Source organism: Mesoplodon densirostris, chromosome 13 (genome assembly GCF_025265405.1).
Source record: "Mesoplodon densirostris isolate mMesDen1 chromosome 13, mMesDen1 primary haplotype, whole genome shotgun sequence".
NCBI classification, from domain to species: Eukaryota; Metazoa; Chordata; class Mammalia; order Artiodactyla; family Ziphiidae; genus Mesoplodon; species Mesoplodon densirostris.
The window spans coordinates 23,398,321-23,418,396 of NC_082673.1; the positions used below are offsets into that span (position 1 = coordinate 23,398,321).

At 43.9% G+C, this 20,076-nt stretch overlaps 1 protein-coding gene across 4 annotated transcripts in view; it reads right to left on the reverse strand.

The window, feature by feature from the left end:
- TPD52 (tumor protein D52) overlaps positions 1-20,076 on the reverse strand; it is a 116,719-nt gene that overhangs the window by 36,956 nt on the left and 59,687 nt on the right. For 3 of the 4 annotated variants that reach the window (XM_060116113.1, XM_060116112.1, XM_060116111.1), the window contains exon 1: positions 6,702-6,840. The exons of the other annotated variant lie outside the window; for it this stretch is intronic. In XM_060116113.1, coding sequence (XP_059972096.1) covers positions 6,702-6,840 — 139 coding nt within the window. Of the gene's footprint in view, positions 1-6,701; positions 6,841-20,076 lie in introns of those variants that run through there. 4 annotated transcript variants of the gene reach the window in all.

Consider the following 20,076-nt stretch of genomic DNA (forward strand, 5'->3'; position numbering starts at 1 on the left):
GCCACCTGGGAAGCCCAGCTCACTGCTCTTGACAGTCTGGAGCCCACCTATTCTATCTCCTGCTACTGTCCTCACGCCCACCCCCACCCCCGTGCGCTCACTGCATCTTCCAAACTGCAGTTCCTCTGCAAACATGTTATTTGACGGGTTTATGTTTTTTTTTTTAAGGAACGTATTGAAAAGTAAGTTAAGATAAGCTGCCTCCCCTACTTATTTTTCCCATCTGATTTTTTTTTATTATGGTAAAATATATAACATACCATTTGCCATCTTAACCATTTTTAAGCATGAAGGTCAGTGGCATTAATTACATTCACGATGTCGTACAAACACCTTCACCCTCTCTTTCCACATCATGCTCTCCTTCTTTCTGTCTTTGCACATGTTATTTTCTCTTCCTGAAACCCTCTCCTTATTTCCAAGTCCGATTCATTTCAATAAACCAGTAGGAAAAGTCTCCTGCTCTTGGAGGAAATTCTCCGGACCTGGTGACCCGGGCTGCTCTGGACCTAATACCCCTCCGTATACTGCCTACTGTACTTAGAACACAGCCGGCTGGGCAGTATTTGACCTTAGCACTGCGCTCCAAACACGTAGCTTCGGCCCCGCACAGCATCTGGCTCAGAGTGTCTGGCACACAGGAGATACTCAGCAATACTCTCTGAATAAATGAATTGTAAGAAGGCACCCCGTGGAGTCAGAGGGAGAGATAGGAACCCCGTCTCCCATCCTGGTCTACCTTGCCCCTCTTTTTATTTTATGTATTTCACTCTCACTTCACTGCTTTCACCTAAAAAGGTTTACCTATTTAAAACAGACCTAAAATGTCACTTTTCTGAAGCAATACAACTCTGTCTCATACATAATCTAATAGATTGTTACCATTTGGAGCAGGGCACCTACCTTCATGTTACAGAGAAGGTGTGTACACAGCTCCGTGTTTGAATAGGTGGGGCGCTCATGGTATCAGAGCAGGAAGAATATAACATCAGCCACCTCCAAGAACATTCAGTTAGGAGGGAAGAAGGTGCCACAAGAGAAGTGTAAGGTACCGGCTATTGAAGTCTGAACGTTAACACTGTCTACCCAAGAGAGAATTTGTAAGAGGATAATCAAGGCCTAGAAGCTTCTCTGGAAAGTAAAACTGTATACACCTCTCTTATACAGTCTTCAAAGAGGCAACGATGGCTTTAAGACAAGAGGAGGAATAAGAAACTTCAGTCTCTGGGGTTGTTTTCTTTAAGCACATCCAAGAAGAAATATGCAGCCCCTTTTTTTAACCTACAGATACCAAATATATATATATATATATATATATATATATATATATATATATATATATATATATATATTTAAAACATATAATTCAAAATATCTTTAGTGGTCATATCCACAAAGATCACAAGATAAAAAATGTTCCCCTTAAAAGTCTGTGCTTGGGCTTTCCTGGTGGCGCAGTGGTTGAGAGTCCACCTGCCGATGCAGGGGACATGGGTTCGTGCCCTGGTCCGAGAAGATCCCACATGCCGCAGAGCGGCTAGGCCCGTGAGCCATGGCCGCTGAGCCTGAGCATCCGGAGCCTGTGCTCCGCAATGGGAGAGGCCACAGCAGTGAGAGGCCTGTGTACTGCAAAAAAAAAAACAAACAAACAAACAAAAAAGTCTGTGCTTGGGGCTCCAACTTTCTGTGCCTTATTCTTTGTTTCCTGATGTAACAAAATCCAGAAGAGGGGGAGGAATACTTGAAGGTCCTCACACCAAAGTGGTTATCCTTAAGAGACCCGAAAAGCAAAGGATCCACTTAAGACGAGGCTTCCCAACTGTGACATGGTGGACATGTAGAGCAGGGCAGTTCTTGGCAGGGGGTATCCTATGCAGCGTTCCATGGGGCATCCCAGGCATCCACCCACTCAGTGTTTGTAGCATCCCCTCCTGCACCCAGTGGTAGCAACCAAATCGTCTTGAAACCTCTTCCAGATGTGGCCAAATTCCCAGAGGGGGGCAAAAGTGCCCCACTGACTTCGTGCAAGGGATCCTCTGACACCTGCTATTTGCCTTTGATTATTTTCAGAAGAAAGAGATTCAGGAGCACGGGCCGTGAAACCTTGATACTCCTTAAGGCTGCGATTTTCCCATATTTGCTCATGGTGAGAACAGTAAAACCTTAGGAGAGAAAAATGAGTGGAGTAATTGTCATGGAGACAGCAAGCAACAAGAAAGCTGAGGAAACTCGAGTCACTCCACCGGGGGGATGACCCAGGAACCCAGGAGATGAACTGGGCAGTGACTGGGTCATCAAAGAGGAAATTCCTGCAAGCCGGAGAGGGGAGGCAGACAGCACCGACGTAAAAGGGGTAAGAGAGCTCTCTGGCCAGACGGGCCACCGTGCTCCTGGGACTCAACTCTGCAAACAGGGCCCGAAACAGCAGTCAACTTCCTGCCCAAGAAAAAAGGTCACCCTCTCCGAACTTCACTTCCCAGGAAGAGTGGAGGAGGAAGAAAAGACAGCAAAGGGAGAACATATTCGTATTTTCAAATGTTTCATACACCTCTCCAGATTTTTTTGGGGGGTCTGCAATATATTGTAAAGATGCATAACTAATTATGGTTAATGTAGAAACAGAATTTTAAAGTCCTAATGAACACAGGTGTGTAAGAAACATAACGAAGAACACATTCTTCGTTACTGAGGAAAGAATTTATCTCAAGGCTTTATTTCCCAACACACTTGCTGGAGTTCCAAGAGTTAGAACCAATCCCACAGCATGCAGTTTTCACCATACCAAGAATCTTTAAAATTTGTAGCCAGAATCATATTGATAAAACAGGTTAACCTCTCTCCAGATATTCTTAAACGGACCCTTGAATCTCTTTCATCTTAAAAAAAAAAAAAAGAGGAAAAAAAAACTTTAGCCAATTATTTCAGAGCCATCTGTCCACACAGCCCCAGTCAAGTGTAAAACTGGCAAAACTGGGGCACTCCATGAAAGGGGGTGAAAGGTCAGCCATGGAGGAATTTGAGGATCCCCAACAGGGAAGTCAATCCATCCTCAAATTTCCTCTGTAGGAATAAGAAGGTTCTACATCTCTTCCATTCTGCTCAGATTTTTATTTTGTAAACCATATATTTGCTATTTAAGACCTTGACAATCCTGGAAAACTTTCCAGAAGTGATGACTCCTTCCCTAAAAAGAAGAGAGAATGGCACAGAGTAGAAATCAAGAGGGGTATAAAAGAGAATGAAAAGGGCTCACAGCTAAAGAATTTCAGCTCGAGTTTTTCCCGTGTTTTTACAGTTTCAAATACGACAGCACGAAACTAAAATGTCAGAGTTTTAAATGGCTCCTGTTTCCTGAAACCACTAGAAATAACCAAAGGTTTTTTTTTATAAACTAGGGCTGCATCTTTCTGTACGTTAGAAAATCCTTAAGAGAAAGAGTGAGTCTACATAAATAACATTTGGGAAGTTTTCCTTGTAGATGTTCACAGGATGGAAGAGAAAAATGCAGCCAAGGAAACCAGCTGTGAGGCCACTCTGCTGACCGCATGGCAACATGGAAAGTTCAGGTCCCAGCGGCACATGAGGAATCAACAAACTACCCCACTTAAGACCCTTGACCAAAGGAAAGGTTAGGCCTTAAATGATTAACCTGTTGTATGATATCCGTTACCAGACAGGTGGAGATTTCCTGTGATCAAAAAACAAACAGGGCTTCCCTGGTGGCACAGTGGTTGAGAGTCCGCCTGCCGATGCAGGGGACACGGGTTCGTGCCCCGGTCCGGGAAGATCCCACATGCCGTGGAGCGGCTGGGCCCGTGAGCCATGGCCGCTGAGCCTGCGCGTCCGGAGCCTGTGCTCCGCAACGGGAGAAACCACAACAGTGAGAGGCCCGCGTACCGCAAAAAAAAAAAAAAAAAAAAACCAAAGGAAAAAAAAAAACCCACTGGTTTGAGAACTGAGGGTGAGTATGAGTCCCGACTTAGGCTAAACTTTGTGATTCGGGGACTTCTCAACACCTCTCTTGGCCTCCATGTTCACATCTGTAAAATGAACTGCAGTGTGATTTACTCTTTGCCAGTTTCATTTCATTCATTCATTCATTCATCCACTCATTCATTCAACCAACAATATTTGTTGAACCACAGCTGTCAAGCACTGTTCCAGGTGCTGGGGGAAAAGCAGTGAACAAAAGACTGACACCCCTAATGGAGCTCTGTATTCCAGAATCTGAAATCAGTGTTTTTCAAACTATGCACCGTGAAATCCATTTAGCAGTACCAAATGAGCATTTTTAAGAGAAGAAATGGAATAATATAAAATATCAGAGTACATCACACATAGTAAGGATAAGTTCTGTTTCACAGGATTCTGCTTCTGCTATTGACATTTGTATCTATGAGAGTTGTGGATCAAGAAGTACAAGGCATTTCTGAACGTGGGCTGGCTGTACCAAGAGAGTTTTAAAGTCCCTGATAAAAGACCTCTTTTTGTTCCAGGCACTGGCCCTCATCCTGTCCTTCACTCAGATTGCTTCTGAGGAACATTCTGCCCACAGATTAAACCTTGTTACCTTCTTGTTTGCCCCATGATGGCATTTTGGATAAATATCAAAGAATATGTTTTTCAGATCAGTGTTCCCAGCCTTTCTGAGTAGGATTCCTTTTAACATCAGTCCTTTTTGTGCACTACTTGTCTGCTGATTAGGAAAATGCATAGTGGTCAATAGCCACATGAGCTTTTAAATGGATTTATAATGTAGGTATCCATCCTAAGCACTCCTATCTAGAAATACAAAGCCTGCACACACACAGAAGACAGTACTCTTTCCATCTACGCCTCACACTTGATGTTCAAACAGATTTGCAGGCTTCTTGCACCCCGAGTAGTCCTGGGCACAGAGACTGGAGATCCCCACTTTGATTTGCTTATTTTACAGTCACCATGTTCTTACTAGGTGACTGCTTATGGTGGTTTCTGTTTGTTTTACTGCTCTCTCCACTGTTCCTTTTTTTAAAAATTATCACAAACTAATAAATCTCATGAGCACTGGTGGGTACATGAGTTTGTTTTCAGTTTTTGTTGTTCACTTGCTTTTTTTTTTTTTTTTAAATCATTCTGTGTCTAATCCATGAGCCCACTCTTACAGACTGCTAGTAGGAATTGGGGAGGTAATTGTTCAAAATTTGCTTAGAGACACACTCAACACTACCCACTGTTTCTGTTTTAACAGAAAACATCCAAAGGCAGCAGTGACTACAGCTGGGAAAAGTAAAAGGAGGTGGAACAGAGACATAAAAAGACTGAGAGATACCTCAAACAAGCGGCAGAATCCTCCTGGGAATCTTGAAGGCTTGCACACTGATCACCAAGATCTACCTGAGGTCAGGTCACTACAGTCCCAGTTCCCACGGGACTTTACTCTGTCACTGAGCTCTAACTTCCTACTGTGTGTTGCTCTTGAAGCATTTCCTACACACAGGACTGAGAGGTGAGGATGGAGGAGGTCATCCTTTGGGGTCAGGTACCCAGCTCCTGCCTGCCAGTCCCCAACTCCTGGAGATCAGCTCTACCCTGTTACTGTCAACATTTTTCCATTCCTGGAAATCCAAATGACACCCCCATAGGTGGCCACGGATTGTGACCAATGGTGAGAGGCATGCTGCTTTAGCATGCGCCCTAAAATACTTACAACTAGATTTCGTGTTGTGGCCTTTACCTTCTTTTTTCTAAATTACCCACTTTTTAAGCTTGAGAAGAGCGAAATGTGACCTACTCTTCATTAGTAAGGGAAACATTAACTTCTAGGAAAATCTGCTTACTTCTCTGGCAAGTCACAGAGGTCGTTTAACCGTCTCCAAGCGTTAGCTGTAAAATGAGGGGATTGGCCTGGACGTGGCTGAGGCTGCTTCCAGCTTTGTGCTGCCGGTACCGATAAACTAAGCCCTTCCTTGATGGTGGCTCTGGGCCTGCAGAGCAGTCTCATAGCAGCACATGGGAAGCAATGACTGCTTCCAAAGGTAGAGCAGCTTTGAGTTTTTCTCTTAAAATCTCTCACCTGGATATTTCTGCATGTTGCTCACAGTATTCCAGAACAAAATCCAGGCCCTCCCTTAGCAGAACCTTGAATTTAGTCAGTGCTTCAGATGCTGAAGCCTCATTTTCGCAAAGACAAAATTGGGGGGAGGGGGGATCTTCATAAATTACATAGGTGACCAGAAGCATTCGGATTCCCCCATTTTTGTTATTTATCAGCTCAATGAACTCAAGGTGATCAGAAGACCTCTAATGCCCATACAAATAGTTCTACCTTTAAAATCTACTCAGTATTCTGTAATATCCTGTATGGGAAAAGAATCCGAAAAAGAATAGATATATGTATATGTATAACTGAATCACTCTGCTATACACCTGAAACTAACACAACATTGTAAATCAACTACACTCCAATACAAAATTTAAAAATAAATAAAATAAAATCTAAGTTCCCATTTATTTATATATATTTAAATATATAACATATATTCTAAATATTTAATGAGCCATCTAGCTCTCTGCTTGGAATCTGTAGCAGCTTTACGAACTAGTGGCAACAGAGTAATATCCCGGTACCTTTTTACACTAAGAATTTTAAGGCCCGGCAAATCCCAAGTTGTGTACAGGTTTCATTACAGCAAACTTAACTTTAGAAAACTAGTAGTTACCACACTTCTGAAGAGTAGGTGATCCTGGTGGGGATGTATTTCCACTAGGAGACAAGTAGAGATAGTTTCTGTTCACTCCTGTGTTAAAATCAAACGGGGACTGGTAGTCCTCGTAAAAATCCATCTCTCTACTGTCCATTCCAGATGAATGCAGAACGCATAGTTCGATCACCGCCTGCTAGTCCTCGGTTGAGCGCTGCTCTGCCCGTATTCCCTTGAATCACTGCACTGGGCAACCTCGCGAAAAAAATCAAGCCCAGGTTTCTGAGAGCTTGGCTTCCTGGCCCAGGTGCAGCCGTCACGCCCTTGGGACAAGAGGGCTGTTTAATAAATGACTTCTCCCCAGCAACCTGAGGAAAGGCTCTAGTCACCACCTGCTGTTCATTTCAGCCAACAACCAACAACCTGGACAGGAAACGGAGCTTTCTGGAGCTTTCTTCAGTAAACAAAGGAGGACCTGGTGCCGCAACATGGCCCCAATGTACAAACAGTTCAAGCAAATGTCAGACACTGGCAGAGTGTCAAGAAACTACAATTTATTATATTTTTAAATCACTCACTCAGCTGACCACAACTACACCAGGGCAGACTTAATCTTCTAGGACAAGGAAGGATTACCAGCCGGTAATCTCCCGCAAATGCCATCTGGGGGTTACTTTTTTTCCACCCTGGATTAGAGTGGAGTCCTGAGAGCCAAGCTTCCTGGTTAAGCGGCCAGCTTTCTGTGTGTGGCTTGGTAGAGAAATAAAGCTCCATTTCCAAGATGACTTTATCTAAAGCAACGTCTGGCTTTAGTGTAACAAAAACGTCAGTCTGACTTGTCTTCCTCTCCTTTCTTTTCCTTCCCTTCCCTTGCCTCTTCTGCAAAGATGGTGTTTCCATTTCAAGAGAAGAAAAGCCCTGCAGGTGAAGCGCCCAGGTCCTCCTGCTCCTTCCTTGTTAACCAAGGTCAGGCCTGCAGGGGTGGCAATAGCCTGGGTGCAAACACGCCCTGCACAGCAACCGTCCTGGTTGGCTTATAAAACAAAACTTCTAAGTCACCAGATCCAATTCCCAGCCTCTTTACAGACCCTTTCTGAGCTAACCCTGGCCTTTGCCAGAGTGACAGCATTTACGGTTCCTGCTGCTTTCACCCACGTGGCTCAGCTCATATTAAAGAGGTGAAAATAAAAGCAACCCCTCCCGTAGGCGGGAGACGGTCTGTTACTGCATTAACAACAAAAAAGGCAGTGTTCTACCTTTTCAAATCCACATGATAAAATGGGAACTCAATATCCTGTCCCTGGATTGGAAGCAAATATGAAACAAAATATTTTAAGCAATCTGTGGCTAGTGTATAAAATATGTATGCACCAAGACAGTCTATATTCATCTTAAGAGTTATCTTCTATTTTTTTTTCTGTTAGTCTCATGTTGTACTCTATTTTTGGCAAGTCTATCTAAGTTTTTAAAAAGTTTACTTGTAATAACAACAAAAAAAATCAATCTGTGTTTTTCTCCTAAGAGATACCAAAATGTGGGTAACTATAAATGCTGTTTATTCTATATTTAGAAATAGAATAAATGGTTTTCTTTTTTATTATTGGAAAAAATGAGTTGGCTGGTTTCCTGAAATCCATAGTATCTCTTACCGAGATAGGGCAGGCATCACAGTTACGTTCTTGGACTAGATGTGGTTAATGGGGCCCCTGACCCTTTCAACACTCTACATGTGGTCACCAAATCACTGGTGGAAAAAAACACTTCTCCATTCTCATGCTTCCTCCTTGAGCCACAAGTGTTAGAAAGTGTTACAGGCTGATTGTCTGTGTCTCTTCACAATGCATATGTTGAATCCCTAACCCCCAATATGATGGTATTAGGAGATGATTAGACTTAGGTGAGGCCAAGAGGATTGGGCCCCTGATGGGATTAGTGTCTTCCCAAGAAAAGAAGGAGAGCTACCTCGAGCTCTCTCTCCACCACATGAGGACGCAAGACGACAGCCATCTGCCAACAGGAAAAGGGCTCTCACCAGGATCAAATCAACCAACCTGGAACTTCCCAGCCTCCAGAACTGTGAGAAACAAATGTCTGTTGTTATAAGCCTCCCAATTCTGTGGTAACTTATTACAGCAGCCGGAACTAAGATAAAAGATATTAGCACTGACACAGGTAAAAGAGCAAGCCGCAGCCACCTCCAAGCTCCTCAGAACCCTCAAAATTCCCATGCCCTTGATCTTTGGTGCGGACCCCCATGCTACACCCTCTGCCTGAAAGGCCGCCTTTTTTCTGCCTGCTAAGCTCATGCGTCTTTCAAGACTCAGGCAGAAACGCCATCTCTTCTCGGAAGCCCTGCCTTCTCCAGCTCTCCCTTCCGCCAGCAGCACGCAGGATGTGACGTGTCCACCTGCCAGTCCCTCTGGGCCTGGACAGCCTCCCCTCCAGGGCAGGGGCTGCATTCTGGACTGCTATTCTCGCTCTGATCCATGTGGAGTGAAGAGAGGAAATAACAGCTTATGCAGACACTGCATGCCTTATTTATAAACATGAGGATTCAGAATTTAAATGATGTCTCAAATTTTTACTCTACTTGCTTAGGTATAATCTTAGGACCGTCATGTAAAATCTGACTCTTTGAACCAGCTGTAGTTCTCCAGTCAGATCGCAGTCAATACATTCTAGCACATGAGGAAAATAAGAACAGCGAACCAGAGGTGGGAAAAGCATGGGATATGTTAATGGAATGGCAAAAAAATTCAGTAGGCTCAAGATTCACATACTAAGTAGAAGGGAGCTGTAAGATATAAAAAAAATGGAAGTGTAGCTTACGGACAGACCATTAAAGACCCTGAGTGACAAACTTGTATACTTAATATAATGTGCAAAAAAAGCCACAGAAAGTGTTTGAGCCAGGGGGAAACAGGATAAAATGTTTTATAAAGATGACTCTGGAAACAGTGTATAGGATGCACTGTAGACAGAAAGAGGCTAAAAGAGGGGGGACTCACCGGGAGGATCCCACATGCCGCGGAGCAGCTGGGCCCGTGGGCCACAACTGCTGGAGCTCGTGCGCCTAGAGCCTGTGCTCTGCGGCAGGAGAGGCCACCACGATGAGAATCCCATGTGCAGCAACGGAGACCCAATGCAGCCAAAAATTAATTAATTAATTATTAAAAAAAAAAAAAAAGAGTGGGGGACTCAGAGTCTACTGCCACAGTCCAGGCAAGAGGAATCACCTCCACGGATTCCTCCTCTATCCTGAAGCACCACCAAGAGCTCTTCATCCAACGTGTACACATAATATGCCTTTTTCACCCTTTCCCTCTTTTTGTTCGTCACCGGCCACACAGACTTGGACCTACCTGAAGCGTTCCAGTACAGACCAGCGCCCCACAGTGTGGCAGACATCTCCTGTTTGTCTCTTTAGCACCCTCTTTTCCTTGAAGAATACCGCTTCACCTTCTCCACAGGGTTCCCAGGGGGGGAGTCTTCCATGGTTCCCGCCTCTGCCCCTGGGCACAGGCGTGGGCTAGCGCTTCAGATCTGGCCCATGCAGACACCCCATCCCTGTGCTCACAGGGACTAGTCTAAGGGTAGACATTTGACCCCAAAAGCACCAACTACGGGCCTTCCCTGACGTGTACTCAATGAGTAATGGGAGAAAGTGACTCTTCCCATAACCTGAACTGTTGGATGTCCAGCTAGGGGGAGTTGAGAGCTCTTTCTGTCCCCATGCCAACAGGCAAGAGAACCAGTGCAGAAACAAGGACGGGACAGAGGGAGAATCGGTGACAGCAAACGGACGGAGCAAGAGCATCTGAGTCCCTAGATCCAGCTGCCCTGGGGTGCCCAGTTATTAAACAGATAAATTTCGATTCTGCTTCACTTACGGCTGGAGTTGGAGTCTATCAGTTCAATAGAAAGAATCCTACAATACCTACTTTCCAACCATCTCACCACGTTTCAGCCAAACCTGATTTTCCTATTGCTTGAATACATCCTAAACTTGGCCTACGCAATTTTCTCGAACTTGTCTCTTTTCCCTATATTTTTACCTGTCAAATTCCTATCCACTTATCAAGTTCAACTTAATAAGTCACATATGAATGGTATGTATACAAGGAATATCCACTTTAGTGCTATATAAAATGGAAAAAATAAACAATACAAATGCTTCCTAAAAGTGGATTATTTAAATGCTAAATAGAACATTCATGTAATAGAAAATTATGCAGACATGAACATGATGACGTAGAAATGTATATATTTACAGGGAAAGATATTCTTGATATCAGTAAACAAAGCAGGTTCCAAAACTGTTTACACTGCATGATCCATAATTGTGTGATAATTGGAGAGACCAATCAGCCAAAAGAGAAAGTGGGCAGAGGAGAAATCCCAGAAAAGTGTACATGCACTGCAGTGCCAGCAGAGGGCACCCATGGGCAGCTCAGAAGTTAATATTCCAGCCAGTAAAGTACACACCACAGAGCAATAACCCACTGGATGACTCCTGTTAGTGCAAATGGAAACGGAGTTAAGTACTAAGGACTACAAAGAATATTAAGTTTCTTCCTGCCCATTAACACACCATTCAAATATGTCTAGGCAGGGTCTCCCTAATTTTGAAAGAGTTCAAGAGATAGTCTATGGAAAAGTTATATAACACACAAAAATTGACTTGGAGGGAGCTTGAAGGGCACACAGACAGGTGATGCAATTGCCCAACAGGAGTGCCAGGCCACAGATATCAGATCCTGTGGACGTGTCATAATGACACAGCAGCCAGCTGGCCAAATACAGGACAATTTGATCACCAACATAATTAAGGATAGCAGTGGATTATAAACCATTAAAAATAGGAGTCCAGGGCTTCCCTGGTGGCACAGTGGTTGAGAGTCTGCCTGCCGATGCAGGGGACATGGGTTTGTGCCCCGGTCCGGGAAGGTCCCACATGCCGTGGAGCGGCTGGGCCCGTGAGCCATGGCCGCTGAGCCTGCACGTCCGGAGCCTGTGCTCCGCAACGGGAGAGGCCACAACAGTGAGAGGCCCGCATACGGCAAAAAAAAAAAAAAAAAAAAGGAGTCCAAGAGTCCATATCCGATGGTTAATTGCATGTGTCAATTTGACTGGATCACGAGGTACCCAGATATTTGATTAAACATTATTGTAGTTGCATCCGTGAAGGTGTTTGTGGACAAGATTAACACTTTAATTGGTAAACTGAGTAAAGCAGATTGCCCTCCCCAAAGTGGATGTGCTTCATCCGATCTGTTGAAGGCTTGAACAGAAGAGTCACTCTCTCTGCCTGACTGTCTTCGAGCTGAGATATCAGTCTTCTGTGTGTGGACTTGGACTTGTAATGAAATTTACACCGTCATCTTTCCCCATTCTCAGGCCTTCAGACTCAAACTAGAAGTAGAGAAGTGCCCCCCTTATTAGTAAAGAATACATTTCAAGACCCCCAATGGGGGCAGAAACCATGGGAAATTTTCCTATACATACATACCTATGATAAAGTTTAATTTATAAATTAGGTACAGGAAGAGATTAACGATAATTAATAATAGAATGATTATAAAAATATACTAATAAAAGTTATGTGAATGTGGTCTCTCTTTCTCAAAATACCTTATTATACAAATCTAATGCCTTTTCCACCTTAACTAAGGACTTATCATGCACTGTGGCTGTTAACTTTCGCAGTCTGAGATGCAACAGCAAAACCAGCACGAATTTCTTTTTCCTTCTTCACAATTTCACAAATACAAGATTCATTCTTACCGTAGATCTTGTCATCCTCAGCATACAATATTTTTCTTTCCTTAATGAGTCGAGAACTTTCATCCTTTCACTTAAAGGAAGCACTTAAAGGCTTCTCTTTGGCATATCCAAATTGCCAGCATCACTACTCTTGTGCTTTGGGGCCTTTATTAAGTAAAACAAGGGTTACTTGAACACAAGCTCTGTGATACCATGACAGTCAATCTGATAACTGAGATGGCTACCAAGTGACTAGCGGGCAGGATGCACTGAACAAAAGACTGATTCACATCAAAGGCGGGGAGGAGTAAGACAGCACGAGTTTTTACCACACTACTCAGACCGGTGAACAGTTTAAAACGTATGAATTGTTTATTTCTGGAATTTTTCATTTAACATTTTATAATTGCAGGTAACTGAAACCACAGAAAGTGAAACCACAGATAAGGGGGAATTATTGTATTATCATCAACCTGCCTGGGTTTCCAGCTTGTGACTGCTTGGGACTTCTCTGCCTTCATAATTGTGAGGCAATTCTTTACAATAAATCTCTTATATATAGATATGGATGCAGATCTATAGATATAGATATAGGTATCCTATTGGTCTATTTCTCTGAAGAACCCAGACGAACATGCCATACAAACAATAAGTAGATCAATAAGGAGGAAGAAGGAAGTCTCTTACAGAAAAACACTGCATCAACCGTCACCATAAAGACTCAGGCAAGAATCAGGAAGAAAGTTTTATAAGTGGGATATATACATGGTCTTTTGGGGCCTCCCCACAGATTAATTAGGTGTTGGAATGGAAAATACAGTAACAACACGGGGGAGAAGCTGAACACTACCTTTCCTGGATGATCAACATTGCTATCACTCGAGAGGCAGGAGAACATGAATCTTCAAATGTGCTACCCTGAATACTTATGAGGTATTCACCCTAAGAATGCAGAACCTGAATCCGATTATGAGGAAACATCAGACAAATCCAAAATGAGAAAGGTTCTTTTTTTTTTTTAAAGAGGAAGAGGCTGCATTGTTCAAAAATGTGGATGTCATAAAAAGCTGTGAAAATGATCCACATTCAAGGAGGTTAAAAAGACATAACAACTAGAAATGATACCTAATCCTAGATTGGGTCCTGAACCAAAGAGAAAAAAGAACTTCTATAAAGGACATTATTGGGTCAGTTTAAAAAACTGGAATACATTGGCAGATGAGATAAAAGTATTGTATCAATATTGAATTTACTGAAGTTACAAATGTACTGTGGTTATGTAAGAGAATATCCCTCTCCTTAGAAAGTACAAATGGAAGGATTTGGGGGCAAAGTGCTATGATGTACGCAACTTTCTCTCTAATGGTTCAGAAAATAAAATACTATGCACGTGAGAATGATAAAGCAGATGGGGTACAATGTGAGAAGTGGGTGAATGATCTGGGTAGAGTATGGAGCTGTTGTCTTAGTATTCTTATTCTTTTTTTTTTTTTTTTTTTCTCTGCGGCACACGGGCCTCCCACTGCTGTGGCCTCTCCCGCCGCGGAGCACAGGCTCCGGATGCGCAGGCTCAGCAGCCATGGCTCACGGGCCCAGCCGCTCCACGGCATGTGGGATCTTCCCGGACCGGGGCACAAACCTGCGTCCCCTGCATCAGCAGGCGGACTCACAACCACTGCACCACCAGGGAAGCCCAGTATTCTTATTCTTGCAAACTTCCTGTAAGTTTGAAAAGGTTTCTTTAAAACTGACTGAGAAGAGCTCCTCTTTATGGGGTTAAGTAGGCTTGAAGCAGCTGGAGCAGCAAGGAGCGGGCCCTCTCTCCCAGCCACAATGGGGCGAAGTGTCACAAAGGGATAGACATACAGACCCCTTCTGGTTCCTGGCCACTGCTGAGACCTGAAAGGATTCTCTCCACCTTGCCCTGAAGAAGCAGCTGATTGACCCTCCGTGGGAAAAGGAGTCTCACCATCACATCTTTGCTGGTCACATCCTTCCTGAGGAAAACAAGCAGGACCCTCTTCCATGATCAGGATGCAACAGTACCAGAGGCCGAGAGGTTAAGAAACACCACCGTCATTTCGTGCCCCACCCCAGTGCCACGTAAGGAAACCTTGACTCAAAACCAAAACAAAATAACACAGAAAACAAACTCATGGTTACCAAAGGAGATGGTCAGGGGAGATAAATGAGGAGTTTGGGATTAACATATACACACTACTATCTATAAAATAGGTAAACAACAAGGACCTACTGTATAGCACAGGGAACTATACTTAATATCTTATAATAACCTAAAATGAAGAAGAATCTGAAAAAGAATATATGTACATGTATAACTAAATCACTTTGCTGTACACCTGAAACCACACAACATTGTAAATTAACAACACCTCAATTTAAAAAAAAGTACCATGAACCAAGCACACAAAAAGGTACTTAGTTTCAAATATGAAATCCAATTTAAAATCACAAGGGTAGAGGCTCCATTATTTACACAATGTCTCGATTAATCCTCGAATAACCCCTGTGAGGTAAGCGCTATGACTGTCCCCATTTTTCAGATGGAAACAAAGCAGAGACAGGGTCTGTAAACATCCACGCCCATGTAAAGCTGGGATTTGAAACCAGGTTCTCTGTCTCCAAGGCCTGTCTCCTTTCTGCACCAGGAGAAAGCTGGACTGCAGTTAAGAAGCAGGTGAGGAACCAGAACCTCACATACCAATCACCTGAGGATCTAATTACAGTGCAGTATCTGCATCACTAACGAGCACCAGACGAGGGGAGGCTGCTGGCAGGGGAGGCTGCTGGCAGGGGACCACACGGAGTAACAAAGTGATGGAGGACCTTGAACAGCAGGCTGAGGAGCACGAACGTGATTTTCATAACAACGAAATAACAATTACTTGTTAGCATTTACGTCATCCTTATGGCAACACGGGGTTGCTAAAGTTATCTCCAGTTTCCAGATTAGTAAGGGTAAGGAACTGAAGGACAGACCCCAAAAGTCTCATAGCAGGAATCCTCACACTGCATCTAAGCAAGGGGGAGCTGTGTCAAGCTATTAGAAATGGGAGGGAGGTGGTCAGAGCTGTGTTTTGGAACAGGGGTCCCCAACCACCGGGCCATGGACTAGTACCGGTCTGTGGCCTGTTAGGAACTGGGCCACACAGCAGGAGGTGAGAGGTGGGCGAGCACGCAAAGCTTCATCTGCCGCTCCCCATCGCTCACATTTCCTCCTGAACCATCTCCCCCATCACTAGCATTACCGCCTGAACCCTCCCTGCCCCCAACCCTGTCCGTGGAAAAACTGTGTTCTATGAAACCAGTCCCTGGTGCCAAAAAGGTTGGGGACCACTGTTTTAGAAAGATCGTTCCTGCCTCCATATGAACATGGATCACAGAGGGGAGATAGGAGATCAGGGAAACCATCAGCAGCACCAAGGCTGTTATGGACTGAACTGTGTCCCCCAGAAAATTCATATGTTGAAGCCCTAATCCCCAGTGTGACTGTATTTTGGATACAGGGCTTTAAGGAGGTAATTAAGGTTAAATAAGGTCATAGAGTGGGGCCCTAATCCAATAGGAATGGTGTCCTTATAAGAAAAGACAAGACACCAGGGAAGCACATGCACAGAGGAAAGGCCCTGTGAGGCCTTTGAGAAGGTGGCTGTCCACAAGCCCAGGAGAGAGTCCTCACCAGAAACCAACCCTGTTGGCACCTTGATTTTGGACTTCTAGCCTCTAGAACTGTAAGAAAATAAACTTCTGTTGTTTAAGCCACCCAATGGCAGCCAGAGCAAACTAATACAAAGAGTGTGCTCCAGGGAGCAATAGTGGAGAGAGAAAGGCAAAGACATATTGCAAGACACCACAGAGGGAGCTTAAACAGACCCTGGAGCCCAACTGGATGACTGGGGTGTGGGGGAAATAAAGACCAAGCTCTAACTGTGATTCCCCAGCAGGAGCTGTGGAAGTCTGTGATGGCATCAATGAAGATAAAAGGAGGGAAGAGGAGTGGTGGAAGGAGGGAGAGAGGAGACTTTGAAGGACCAGAAAGTGGATTCCATTTGGGCAGGTTGGGTTTAAAATGCTCAGAAAATTTTGAATGTAAATGGCCAGCCAGTGGTTAGAAATTAAACTCTGGGGCTCAGGAAAAGGTTAGGGCCAAAGATATCAATGTGGGAAACCCCAAGACTGTCAAGGAAAAGCCCAAAGAGAAGACAGGTCCTATGAAAGGAAGAAAGAAAAAAGGCAGTGAACACCTGCAAGTAGGAAGCAGGCCAAGAAGCCTGCAAAGAGCAAGAACTGCCCTTTGATGATGATGATGATGGTGCTGGTGCTGATGCTGATGGTGATTATGGTAGTGGTGATGGTGGTGACGATGGTGATGATGGTGGTGGTGGTGGTGGTTGTGATGGTGATGATGGTGGTGGTGGTGATGGTGATGATGGTGGTGGCAGTGGTGGTGGTGGTAGTGATGGTGATGATGGTGATGATGGTGGTCGTGGTGGCAGTGGTGATGATGGTGGTGATGGTGATGATCATGGTGATGGTGATGATGATGATGATGGTGGTGGTGGTTGTGATGGTGATGATGGTGGTGGTGGTGGTGGCGATGATGGTGGTGGCGGTGGTGATGGTGGTAGTGATGGTGATGGTGGTGGTGGTGGTGGTGGTGATGATGGTGATGGTGGTGGTGGTGGTGGTGGTGGTTGTGATGGTGATGATGGTGGTGGTGGTGGTTGTGATGGTGATGATGGTGGTGGTGGTGGTTGTGATGGTGATGATGGTGGTGGTGGTGATGGTGATGATGGTGGTGGCAGTGGTGGTGGTGGTAGTGATGGTGATGATGGTGATGATGGTGGTCGTGGTGGCAGTGGTGATGATGGTGGTGATGGTGATGATCATGGTGATGGTGATGATCATGGTGATGGTGATGGTGGTTGTGATGGTGATGATGGTGGTGGTGGTGGTGGCGATGATGGTGGTGGCGGTGGTGATGGTGGTAGTGATGGTGATGGTGGTGGTGGTGGTGGTGGTGATGATGGTGATGATGGTGGTGGTGGTGGTGGTGGTTGTGATGGTGATGATGGTGGTGGTGGTGGTAGTGATGGTGATGATGGTGGTGGTTGTGATGGTGATGATGGTGGTGGTGGTGGTGGCGATGATGGTGGTGGCGGTGGTGATGGTGGTAGTGATGGTGATGGTGGTGGTGGTGGTGGTGGTGATGATGGTGATAGTGGTGGTGGTAGTGGTGGCAGTGGCGATGATGGTGGTGATGGTGATGGTGATGGTGATGGTGATGGTGGTGGTGGTGGTGGTGATGAAGACAATGACAATAATGATAACTCACCCCTAAGGAACCCTTACTATGTACTAGACATTCTCCTATGCTCGTTACACCAACCCTGTGGGGTAGGTTTTTTCACTACCCCCATTTTATAGATGAGAAAACTGAAGCACCCAAAAGTTAAATAACTTGCCCCAGACACATAACTAGCAAGTGGTGAAGCTAGGATTCAAACTCGGGCAGTCTGGCTCAAGTGCTCTCAAGAGGCAAAAAACATGGATGAAAACTTCAGTGACCAATACCACAGGAATAGTGGGAGGAGAGAAAGTGGACAGGACCAAATGCTACAGAGATTTAAAAACAAGCCACTGGACTCAGTGTCCTGGTGATCTTGCATAGAAATTTTAGTCAGAGCCATGGTAGAAGACAGATAAAGGGGAGCGGAGGCCAGGGGAGGGACAAGAGGCTAGAAGTGAGTGAACAGGAGGTGGGGTTGGTTGGTCTGTATGTTCCTTTGTAGTGTATGCGATGGATGAGATAAAGAAGGCAGTTCAGGACAACATCCCTGGCTCAGGAGGAGGCTTCAATTCCTACACTGCATAATCCTGACTTTCTTTTGAAAGTATGTCAGCCCTCAGATTAGAAATTCTACGTTAGAATTGTAGGAAATACTCCCTATGGGAATGCCATTACTTTCTCCCTTTATTTTCTAACCCAAGGGGAAAAAGTCTATTGTGGCACTGTGTTCTAAGAAAAAACTTTCCCCCTTAGAACCCCCTTCTCCAGAAAAATGCACAAACTAGTGAATATATTCAAATTATTCAGACCTAAATGCAAATCTTTAAGTGATAAATGAGTTCCAACCAACTCTGTTACTTGTCCTATTGACTTGCAAAGAAATTCCACTTGGCAGGAGCTTTGAACATTTTGGGTGGAGTGTGTTTCTGCCCTCTCAAAATAACTGAAATTGAGCTCCTGTCCAATAAACAGGCCAGAGGCTTTTTTTTTCTTTCCTTTAAGAAATGTTTTTGGAGATATTAAAGAGCAAGAGGCTTAAGAAAAATCTCAAACAAGCTAACCTTACACCTAAAGCAATTAGAGACAGAAGAACAAAAAGACCCCCAAAGTTAGCAGAAGTAAAGAAATCATAAAGATCAGAGCAGAGATAAATGAAAATAAATGAAGGAAACAATAGCAAATATCAATAAAACTAAAAGGTGGTTCTTTGAGAAGATAAACAAAATTGATACCACTAGCCAGACTCATCAAGAAAAAAAGGGAGAAGACTCAAATCAACAGAATTAGAAATGAAAAAAGGAGAAGTAACAACACTGCAGACATACGAAGAATCATGAGAGATTACTACAAGCAACTATATGCCAATAAAATGGACAACCTGGAAGAAATGGACAAATTCTTAGAAAAGCACAACCTTCCGAGACTGAACCAGGAAGAAACAAAGTATAAACAGACCAAGCACAAGCACTGAAACTGAAACTGTGCTTAAAAATCTTCCAACAAACAAAAGCCCAGGACCAGATGGCTTCACAGGCAAATTCTTTCAAACATTTAGAGAAGAGCTAACACCTATCCTTCTCAAACTTTCCCAAAATATACAGAAGGAGGAACATTCCCAAACTCATTCTACAAGGCCACCATCACCCTGACACCAAAACCAGACAAAGATGTCATAAAAAAAGAAAACCACAGACCAGTATCACTGATGAACACAGATGCAAAAATCCTCAACAAAATACTAGCAAACAGAATCCATCAGCACATTAAAAGGATCATACACCATGATCAAGTGGGGTTTATCCCAGGAATGCAAGGATTCTTCAATATATGCAAATCAATCAATGTGCTACACTATATTAATAAACTGAAGAAGAAAAACCATATGATCATCTCAATAGATGCAGAAAAAGCTTTTGACAAAATTCAATACCCATTTATGATAAAAACTCTCCAGAAAGTGGGCATAGAGGGATCCTACCTCAACATAATAAAGGCCATATATGACAAACCCACAGCAAACATACTCAATGGTGAAAAACTGGAAGCATTTCCTCTAAGATAAGGAACAAGACAAGGATGTCCACTCTCACCACTATTATTCAACATAGTTTTGGAAGTCCTAGCCATAGCAATCAGAGAAGAAAAGGAAATAAAAGGAATACAACTTGGAAAAGAAGAAGTAAAACTGTCACTGTTTGCAGATGACATGATACTATACATAGAGAATCCTAAAGATGCCACCAGAAAACTACTAGGGTTAATCAATGAGTTTGGTAAAGTTTTAGAATACAAATTAATGCACAGAAATCTCTTGCGTTC